The sequence below is a fragment of the Sorex fumeus genome, unplaced genomic scaffold (assembly GCF_029834395.1).
Source record: "Sorex fumeus unplaced genomic scaffold, SorFum_2.1 ptg000041l, whole genome shotgun sequence".
Lineage (NCBI taxonomy): Eukaryota > Metazoa > Chordata > Mammalia > Eulipotyphla > Soricidae > Sorex > Sorex fumeus.
The window spans coordinates 330475-341528 of record NW_026606098.1 but is presented as its reverse complement, the minus strand read 5'-3'; the positions used below and the strand labels follow the sequence as shown (position 1 = coordinate 341528).

Sequence of the window (11054 nt, the reverse complement as noted above, 5' to 3'; positions counted from 1 at the left end):
GTTCTGCTACCTAACCTTGGGTGTCTCCTTTCTGAGATGCAGCTTACCTAACCTTGGGTGTCTCCTTTCTGAGATGCAGCTTCATTATCGACAAAGTGTGAATAATAACACGTTTCAGGCCTATTTCACTGATCAAATATGAAAGATTATATGTAAGCAAGATTCCTAAATTCTTGAGAAATTTATTTAAATGAGTGAAAAATAAGTGAATTTGATCCACACAAAACAAACAAACCAGAAAATCCAACCCCCGCCCCCCAAAACCCAACAGTCTTGGGTTATAACTGGAGTGAAATATTCACTGCTAAGAAATTAATTCAGAATTTGATAATAGAGAATTTTTAAAAAGAGGTTACTTGGAGCCATACCAAGGCACACAGACCTGGGAGCCTAATATCAGATTCCTCTGAGTGACCAGTCCTGTTCTTGGAAATGTTGCTTAGTTGATATAGGTAAATTACATGTTCAGAAAGAAAATGGGGGTTTGATCCCCACCATCATATATACTCCTTCAAACACTACCAGGAGTAAGATCTGAGCACTGCTGGATGCTTCCCCCCCCACCCCCCACCCACGAACTCCAGAAAGAAAATGTTTTTCTTAACAACATAAAGAAAATAGTTAAAAATATTTAACATTTTTAGTTAAATAGCTTGATTTCTATCTAGTTAAGTGGTAAAAGGTAAAAAGGTAAAGGCCCTCCCGTTGATTGTCGATTTGCTCGAGCGGGCCCAGTAACGTCTCCATTGGAGACTTTGTTGTTACTGTGTCTGGCATATCGAATACTCTTGGTAGCTTGCCGGGCTCTCCGAGAGGGGCGGAGGAATCGAACTGGGGTCGGCCATGTTGGCTGCGTGCAAGGCAAACGCCCTACCCGCTGTGCTAGAAAAACTTTATAACTTTAATAATTCCTTGAGTTTCAGAATTAATTTGGTCAGAGCTATCTGCGCTTGTGAAGATGTAAGAATCAGAAATTATTTGTCTCTCTCTCTCTTTTTTTTTTTTAGTGTGTGGGCAGAGGAGCACACCTAGCAATGTTCAGGGCTATTCCAGGCTGTGCTCAGGGCTCACGCTGGTGGTGTTTGGGGGGAACATAAGTGGTTCCACGGAATCTACCAGGGTTTGCCATGTGCAAGGCAAGCTCTGTAACTCCCTGTACCACCTCTCCAGTTTCTTTTAATTTCTTATTCTAAAATTCCCTACTCTTACAGTTGTAGGACACAGTCAAAGCTTTATCTTATGCTGTTTCTAGCAACTCATTAACATGACAGGGATAGGTTTGGACTGAAGACTATGAAGACCTTCTCCTCCTCCTCCTCCTCCTCCTCCTCCTCCTCCTTCTTCTTCTTCTTCTTCTCCTTCTTTTCCTCCTCCTCCTTCTTCCTCTTCCTCCTCCTTCTTCCTCTTCCTCTTCTTCCTCCTCCTCCTCCTCCTCCTTCTCCTCTTCTTCTTCTTCTTCTTCTTCTTCTTCTTCTTCTTCTTCTTCTTCTTCTTCTTCTTCTTCTTCTTCTTCTTCTTCTTCTTTTTGCTATCCACATCTTCACAAGACAAAAGTAATTCTTTTGTTGAACTTCAACAGCCTGTAAGATGACCATGTCACGTGAAGACATTTTCTACTCTCACAAAATGTAGAACCTTCTTTAATCCACATACTTTATAAAATGAAAGAACTATCCACAGATTTTCATTACTCTAATTGAATAAACATGTCAATAACAGGATGGGGTGGGGGAAGAGACAGCTCTTTCTTTTTTGTTATTGTAGGTCATACTCAGTAGTGTCACCAGGGCTAGAGGTTTTATCAAGTTCCTTACATATGTGAGATATATATTCTACCACTTGGGCCAAATCTCTTACCCAGACTGCTCTTTCTTTAAGAATTCTATTTTTAGAAATTGTAGAAGCAGTGAGAAAAAAAGATAAATCACAGCAGTAATAACGTTGCCCATAAGAAATACAGATGGTGCAAGAGGAGTAGGCTAGGGCTTGGAGAGGGAGTACAGGGTTGAGGCACTTACCCTGCATGAGACTGACCCCAGTTCAATTCTCTGCATTTTATATGGTACCCCAAGCAACTGCCAGGAGTGATCGCTGAAAATAGTCAGGAGTAAGCATTGATCACAGCCAGGTGTGGTCCCCACAATTAAAATAATAAATAAAATTCGTGGGTAAACTATGAGGAAAAACTAAATATTCACAGAGTCCTCAAAGTATTTTCTCCAAGGTATAAATTAACTGTAAATGAAAAGACAGTATTACACAATGGAGAAAATCAGTCAATTTTCAAATAGGGTATTTAGATTGATGTACCCCAGAGTAAGATACACCAATATTTCATATTCCCTGAGATGATGCCACAAGGACACATTGTGTCTGCTGGTTCTTGGTTTCGAAGTGCAAAATCTCAATCAATGAGAAAACAATAGACATACTTAAATGGAGTAGTAGTCTCTGACACCTGAAGAGGTCAAGCCAATGAAAGGCAAGGAAAGACTGAGGAACTCTCATTGCTTCAAGGAAATAAAGCAGATATGATACCTCTCTCCAATATTGGATCCTGGACAGAAAAATGGGCATCAGTGGAAAGACTGGTGAATTTCAAAATTATATAAGATGGTAACACTTAGGGTAACTTGAAAAAGCAGACATGGGAAATCTCTGTATTATTTTTACAACTAAAAAAAAACCCATAAGGGGGTATGGTGCCGCCAGCAGGTCAATCTGTACCTGTGAGGTGAGTGCATCAGCAGCCTGATGGCGCCTTCAGACTTCCAGATACCCCAAAATTGCTTCTGTGCCATTGGCCAAATCCCAAAAACTTGGGGCAAAGTTTACCAAGAAAGTAAACGGCCAAAAGTTAGGTATGTGGGAAACACACCCACAAACCACCTCCGGCTCAGCTATATAATTGGAGGCATGGCCTCTCTGGTTCCTGATTGAACTGCTTAATGGCCATAATCCTAGGGACTAAGAGACAAATCTCTAAACCCAGCAGCTTTTGGCAGAAATGCGTCCGGTCCCTGCAGTAGGTTACCTGTGCTGGGCCAAACCAGGTGGGAATAGGTTTCATGCCTTGGCCTGTTCCCCCTGGTGGCCCTGTGGCCGCCATCCTCCAGAGGCCACTGGACAGTCAGGTTTGGGCCCGCAGTGACAAAACTTGTTGGGCCTCATGGGATGGGGGTGGAGCCGGTCCCGTCTTCCCCATTCCAACGAGACCCCAAGTCATCGTCCACGAATGGCCTCTCTGGCTTCTGATCAAGCTGCTTAACAGCCATGATCCCAGAGACTCAGAAACAAATCTCGAAACCCAGCGGCTTTTGGCAGAAATGCGTCCGGACCCCACAGTAGGTTACTGTTGCCGGGCCACCCCAGGAGGGAAAGGATGTTGTCCCTCTGCCTGCTTCCCCCTGGCGGCTTGGTGGCCATCATCCTTCAGAGGCCATTGGACAGTCAGATTTGGGCCTGCAGTGACGAGACACGCAGGGCCTCATGGGATGGGGGTGGGGCCGGTCCTGTCCTCCCCACCCCAACGAGACCCCAAGTCATCACCCATGAACGGCCTCTCTGGCTCCTGATCAAGCTGCTTAACGGCCATGATCCCAGAGACTCAGAAACAAATCTCAAAATCCAGTGGCTTTTGGCAGAAATGTCTCTGGACCCTGCAGTAGGTTACTGTCGCAGGGCCACCACAGTGGGGAAAGGGTGCTGTCCCTCCGCCTGCTTCCCCTTGGTGGCCTGGTGGGTGCCATCCTCCAGAGGCCATTGGACAGTCAGGTTTGGGCCCACAGTGATGAGACATTTTGGGCCTCACAGGATGGGGGTGGAGCCGGTCCTGTCCTCCCCACCCCAACGAGACCCCAAGCCATTGCTCACAAACAGCCTTTCTGGCTCCTGATCAAGCTGCTTAATGGTCATGATCCCAGAGACTCAGGAGCAAACCTTGGAACCCAGCAGGTTCTGGCAGAAATCCCTCCAGATTTAAGTGTTAAAATTTTGGAATTTCAAAATTGTGCAGCCACTACTGCAGCCATGCGACATCATGTGTTATTCATAACCAGCAATAGAAATCAAATTGTCTACTGTTGCCTTTTCAGCAGATCTGAGTGTTGGGGTAAAATCTCAAATAATAATGGTGGGTCTGGTGTCAAAATATTGAATGTGATCAAAGCAGAGAGAGAGTAATGTGGAAATCATTTGCCCCACAGGCAGTGGGAGGGTGTGGGATGGGGGTATACTGGGGTTGTTGGGGGTGGAGAATGGGCACTGGTGAAGGTACGGGTGTTTCATTGTATGACTGAGACTTAGACCCGAAAGCTTTGTAACTGCTCTCACGGTGATTCAATAAATAAAATTATAAAAAATAAAAAAAAAGTAAGGTGGAGTTCATGCACAATTCAATCAGCTAACCAGTTAACTGAATAAATAGCAGTACTCCTACATAAAAAAAAAAAACCCTTAATTATTGTTGTTATTAGCAATAGCACAGCGGTAGGGTGTTTGCCTTGCATGCAGCCAACATGGCCAACCCGAGTTCGATTCCTCCACCCCTCTTGGAGAGCCTGGCAAGCTACCGAGAGTATTTTGCTTGCACGGCAGAGCCTGGCAAGCTACCTGTGATGTATTCGATATGCCACATAGTAACAACAAAAGTCTCCAATGGAGACGTTACTGGGCCCGCTTGAGCAAATCGATGAACAACAGGAGGACCGTGACCATGATTATTAGTTTTGGAGGGGCCACATACTGTGGTGCTCAAGGGCTACTCTCAGCTTCGTGTTGGGGAGTTGCTTCTGCCACTGGTCAGGGACATGTGATGCAAAGTACTGAACCCAAGCCATCTTGCAGCAAAAGCATGTGTTGTCGACCACTGAATTATCTCTTTGACCTATAACTTAAAATAAATTCTGAAGTTTTTTCAAAATAAGAAGTTAAAAAACAAGTAAGGTAGTTGTAGTTATAGGTAGGTGTGTGTGTGTGTGTGTGTGTGTGTGTGTGTGTGTGTGTGTGTGTGTGTTTTCCAATGCTCAGGAGGGACCATCTGCAAAGCCAGGAATTAAAATAGGGTTGATAGGGTTGGGATGCATGCAGGGAACACACCTTACCTGTTGTACTATCTCTCTTGTTCAGCATTACCTTTGAGTCTTTTAAAAGAATGCCACATGCACTTAAAGTTCTTCCTGTTATTTCTACTGCCTCTAAACATGAACAAGCTATTGTAGTTTACAAAAAAGTTCCACATGCACTATCACAGTGAATCCTTAGCAGTCTGTGAGAAATCATCCCCTTTACACAGCTGGTACAACTGAGGTCCACAGATACAAGGGGCTTGCCTAGGTTTGCCCAACATTTTCTCTTTTGCAGAAATATCAAAGACCATCTAGTTGTGAAGAGACACACACACACAAACCTCAGTAAAAAGCACATAAGAGTCAATTATACTTTATTATACAAAGAGTTGGTAAAGGACAAATTCGTCTTTCCCCCCGCAAATTCCCATCAAACATTCCCAATGATCATCCGATGATCCAGTTGAGAGTAAAATAAGAACGGATCTGAAGTGAGTATCTGAAATGCACCAGAGCCATTAAATGAAATATAACACATGAAAACTGGAATATTCAGTAGGACCCAGAGTTAGAAAAGACCCAGCTTCAAAGATTCTGACTTGCACAGACTGAGGACTCCCATTTCCAGAAGCTCAAAAACTTCCTTTTTTATCTAAATAAGAGAAAAGCAAACAAAACAAAACAAACAAAACAACAAAGAAAAAGAAAACAGTTAACATTAAGAAGAAATGGTTTTGGCAAATAACTTGAACTATTTGAACTTGATCTTTATGTGGCTGGTATAATCAAAATCACATTTAATTCAGAGTAGGTATATTTATTTAAGAGGTACTCTATAAAACACAAATTTCATTAAATGCCTTTTGTTTGCAGTCATTTAAAATAAAACATTATAAAATTATATAGAAGTGTTTTACTATGTCCACAACATTCCTAAGTTATATACAATATTTCAATATAGGATTGTTGATAATAATGAGATGAACATAGTAGAAATAACTATAGGTGACAAAATTTTATTTTGATACACTTTCTTATTATTACAACTAGAATACTAGCGACAAACTGCTCAGATTTAACATTATAGCTGAGGTAATCAAATATGAGTTTATGTGATTGACATTTGACATAAAATTATTTGAGAGAGAGAGATAGAGAGACAGAGAGGAGAGAGACTTGATTGTTCTCGGGACATCATTTATTGAGGTGTCTAAATTTATGCAGCATATTTGGAGGGGCAGTTTCAACCTTCTTTGATAGTTTTGGTCACGATTCATTCCTTCTGAGTGAATGCTGGCCATGTTTACTACAATACAAATCCTTTTCTCTCCAACAGCTACTTCTAAGCAGTAGCCCCATTATAACAAGGTGGGTGGCAAATGAATTTTTCACATTCTGATGACAATGGACACTTTCATAAATAATGAGCTAATTTAATGACATGCCCACAAAGCCATTTAATCAGACTAATCCCATGGAGTCATTAAAAAGTTTGCCTACCCACAAAAGCCGAAATAGTCCTGTAAATTTGTCTTTTGGAGGGATGGAGACGCTGGCAATGGGGAAAGTATGCCCCCCACCTCCAAGTGCACTTATAAAGATGAAAAGCAAAGATTTGTCTCTAAAAAAGAAAAAGGCAGACAAAATGTGCCAAGTTCTCCAGCTTGTCCTATTTATCAAAGGTGCTGCATAGATGTGGTTGCCAGTGGGGCAGAGGCCACTGGGTGTTTAATGAAGAAACAAAGCCAATCCCTAAGACACATGGAAAGGATACAGTTATGTGCAAGGGATAAGATGGCCCCTATAACTGTAGTTACTTCAGAGTTAAAAGACAGAAATCATTTCAAAGCCTAGAATGTGCTGGCTCTCCATGTCAAAGGCTTTATTACTGTGTTTGAACTCAAGTCCCAATTGAAAAGAGGAAAGATGAAAGGCAACTGATGATTACACAGTACCTCGGGAATGTCCATCATCCTCCTCAGCTTCTGATCTCTCCAGTTCCAGTCAAAAACGAGAAACTTTAAGGGGTTCAAGTTAAGGCCACCTGAAAGAGACAGTGAGAGGCTTGCTGCAGTAAAAACCTCATGACATAAGCTTATTAAGATAATTTTTTACTCTCCTGGTTGCTTTTTGCTTCATTTCTTCTCTTTCCCCCAGCAACTGATCTCTGCACATTAAGGGCTGCCTTTGCTTTATAGGAAGCAAATGCATCCCTCGGAGACTTGTTCTCCTAATAATCTTACCAGCAACACCCAGGAAAGCAGAGAAGTTGCTTTGCTAAGTTCACCAAAGGCTCACTGCTGGGAAGGAATCCTGCTGAAGTCTCCACTGCAAAGCCAAGAGGCAGAAATCTCTTTCCTGATAGGGAATTACTAAGATGCACCCCAGTTTGGGATAGTGGTCCTGCTGAGGAATGGAGTATAAAGGCATCTGCATAGCTTTGAGAAGGTGAGTGGGCAGAGTATAAGGACAGAGTTGGGGGCTAAGTTGGGGATTAATTTTAGGCAGAAAAGCAAGCTAAGATGAATGGGCTCTAGCTGGCTTCTTTCAATCCTTTAAGAAGACTGAAAAACCATGTCTGGACTTTGTCCCTGCTCTTTCCCTGCATATCCAGAGACAGTTACTTGAATCTTGACTATTTAAAGACAATTGCAGAATGCAGAGCTGAAGGGGACCTCAGAGATGGTCTGTTCTTCAGAAACCTTAGATTTGGACACAGTTAATTTTTCCAGTTCCCTGTGTTCTGCCCTAAGATGTTACATATTACTCGTGGAAACAAATGTTCATTTACCCTGAAGCACTTCCCTTCAACTTTATTGTGTGATTTAATATTTTCCTCTCTACCCCAAAGACATTTTCATGCTGTCTATTATTCTAATGTTTCTGATGTAAAACGCTTTCTGCAAAATTAAAATGGATAAATTAAGAAAGACCACTGATAGTCTTCCCTTAAAAATGACAGTTGATAGAAGAGCAAATAGCTCCTTGAAAGAAATTTGGTCTTATAAAATAGGGGCTTTAGAATGCATCTTTGATAAAATAATGCCACTTTCATAAATACAAACATTAAACATTAGAAATTTTAATACTTTGGAAGGCAAGTATGGTAATATTATTTATAATAGCAAACTACAAGAACACTAATATTCTACCATAGTAAAATTGCAAAAACACAACAGGACTTGGAGTTAATATCCAAAATATATATATATATATATATATATATATATATATAAACTCATACAACTCAGTAGCATAAAACCAAAAACCAAATCAGTCTTAAAAAAAAAAAAGGGAATAGTGAAGGGGTGGGGAAGTAGGGACAGATGAGAAGCAACAGGGTCCAGTTCAAGGGATTAAAGTGCAAAGGTGGTGTTATGCAGGTATCCTTTGGCTGAAAACTCTGGGCCTTCTCTGAAAGAGGATAGGCTACCCCCTCCCCTCCAGTACTTCTGAAAGGCCCAGCAGCCACACCCACCCCATGGAAGCTCATCTATCTGCCCTGCTCCAGAGACTCCTGATGAAATCTTGAAAGAGATCAGCTAGCAGCAAAAATTCCTCTGATATGCCATCCCAGGCTGAGATCTTCAGGGTAATCTCAGAAGCCGGGCAGGCCAAGCTCCTACCCTGCCAAAGCCCTGGCAACTGCACTCACACTCCAACAGTTACTGCCATGCCTACAGCAAAACCCCACCACCTCACAACTGAGCTTCACAGAGATACCAAACTGGTGAAAATTTCAGGTACACCAGGGGATTTTTTTGGCTGAAAACTCTGGGCCTTCACGGAGTGGTGGTGGGAGAAATCGTTTCTATCCCCACATCCACCCCTTACTTCAGAAGCCCTGGCCAACACACCCACATTCCACCAGAGCTGCCCACATGCAAGCTCACTGCCCAGTTATCACGGTCACGGTCCTCCCATTGTTCATCGATTTGCTTGAGCGGGCCTAGTAACATCTCCATCATGAGACTTGTTGTTACTGTGTTTGGCATATTGAATACGTCACGGGCAGCTTGCCAGGCTCTGCCGTGCGGGTGAAATACTCTCGGTAGCTTGCTGGGCTCTCCGAGAGGGGCAGAGGAATCGAACTCGGGTCGGCCATGTTGGCTGCTTGTAAGGCAAATGCCCTACCGCTGTGCTATCGCTCCAGCCCCTACTGCCCAGTTAAGTGTTCTGAATTTTCTGAAGCGACATCTCCAAACTCTACAATACTAACATCCCAGTAGGAACATATCAGATTGAAGAGGAATGTAATATAGACACCAACTAAGTTCGATTAATAAAAACATTAACACAGAAGGCTCAACTAGCAACAACAGCTTGGTAAATCCGCCCCATGATGAGATATAACACTTTTCACAAATTTTCCTTTACTGAAGTATTTTTTGATAATTCCATTAGCCATTTAGGGTAAGAAGCAATATACAATAAATTACTTTGGGTCTGCTACAGGAGCAGGTTTCAGGGGGAGTTGGGAAAATGGGGACAATGGAGGGAAAGTCACAGTGGTGGTGGGGTTGGGATTGGAATATGTAACAACTGCATCATGAACACCTTTGTAACAACTGCATCATGGAATATGTAGCAACTGCATCATGGAATATGTAACAACTGCATCATGAACACCTTTGTAACAACTGCATCATGGAATATGTAGCAACTGCATCATGGAATATGTAACAACTGCATCATGAACACCTTTGTAACAACTGCATCATGGAATATGTAGCAACTGCATCATGGAATATGTAGCAACTGCATCATGGAATATGTAACAACTGCATCATGAACACCTTTGTAACAACTGCATCATGGAATATGTAGTAACTGCATCATGGAATATGTAGCAACTGCATCATGGAATATGTAACAACTACATCATGAACACCTTTGTAAACTTTGCAATGTTTGTTTAAATAAAGTGGAATTTTTTTTTAAACAGATGGTGTAAGGAATGATAGAGCCAGATATCCAAACCACAGAGTCAACACTGAAATCAAGAGACGCAAACTTTAACAACAACCAAACTTGGAAAGGTGCTTGTCAAGACAGCAGGCTGGAGAGGGGGAGATATGGAGGGAACCTGGGAACATTGGTGGAGGGAAGTTGATCCTAGTGGTGGGAATTTGCTGCAGTATTGTATGTCTACAATCCAACTATGAATAGCTTTGTAAATCATGGTGCTTTAGAAAAAAAAATGAACAGGGGAACTGAACATTTTTATTTTCTTTCTTTTTTTCTGCTAGGGGTTATGTGCTCAGGAGTGAGCCCTGGCTATACTTGGGGGACAAAATGTGGTGCTAGTGATTTGAATGAGGGTTAGTTGGATGCAAGGCCAATGCCTGAACTCTTATCCTCTGTCTCAGACATTTTTCCAAAATGGACATTCAAATGGCAAACAGGACATGAAAAAGTATAAGAAAGTATTCAACATGACTAACCGTTAGAGACACGCAAATCAAAACCACAATGCAATTTCTCACACCTGTAACAAAAGCTATTATGAAAAAGACAAGGGAGAACTGAGAATAGAGAAAAGAAAACTCTTGTGCATTGTTGGTGGGAATGGAAAACAACTGTAGGTTTTTGAAAATGAAACAAGTTAAAATAGCGCTGCCTATATATAATCCAGCATTTCCACTACTCTGGGCAGAAATGTTCACTGCAGCATTATTTATAATAACCAAGGTATTGAAATAATGTACATGTCCATCATAAGGGCTGGAGCGATAGCACAGTCGGTAGGGCGTTTGCCTTACAAGCGGCCAACATGGCCGACCCGAGTTCGATTCCTCCGCCCCTCTCGGAGAGCCTGGCAAGCTACCGAGAGTATCTCGCCCACATGGCAGAGCCTGGCAAGCTAGCCGTGATGTATTCGATATGCCAAACACAGTAACAACAAGTCTCATGATGGAGATGTTACTGGGGCCCACTCGAGCAAATCGATGAACAATGGGAGGACCATGACCATCCATCATAAATGGA

General features: G+C 42.2%; 1 protein-coding gene across 1 annotated transcript in view; it reads right to left on the bottom strand.

Annotated features, from left to right (window-relative positions):
• Positions 1-5224: 5224 nt before the first annotated feature.
• Positions 5225-11054, bottom strand: part of CMSS1 (cms1 ribosomal small subunit homolog) — an 81092-nt gene continuing 75262 nt past the window's right edge. The window contains exons 9-10 of the mRNA XM_056119477.1: positions 7022-7110; positions 5225-5718 (exon numbers count right to left, since the gene is read on the bottom strand). Coding sequence (XP_055975452.1) covers positions 5635-5718; positions 7022-7110 — 173 coding nt within the window. The 3' untranslated portion in view covers positions 5225-5634. The remainder of the gene's footprint in view (positions 5719-7021; positions 7111-11054) is intronic.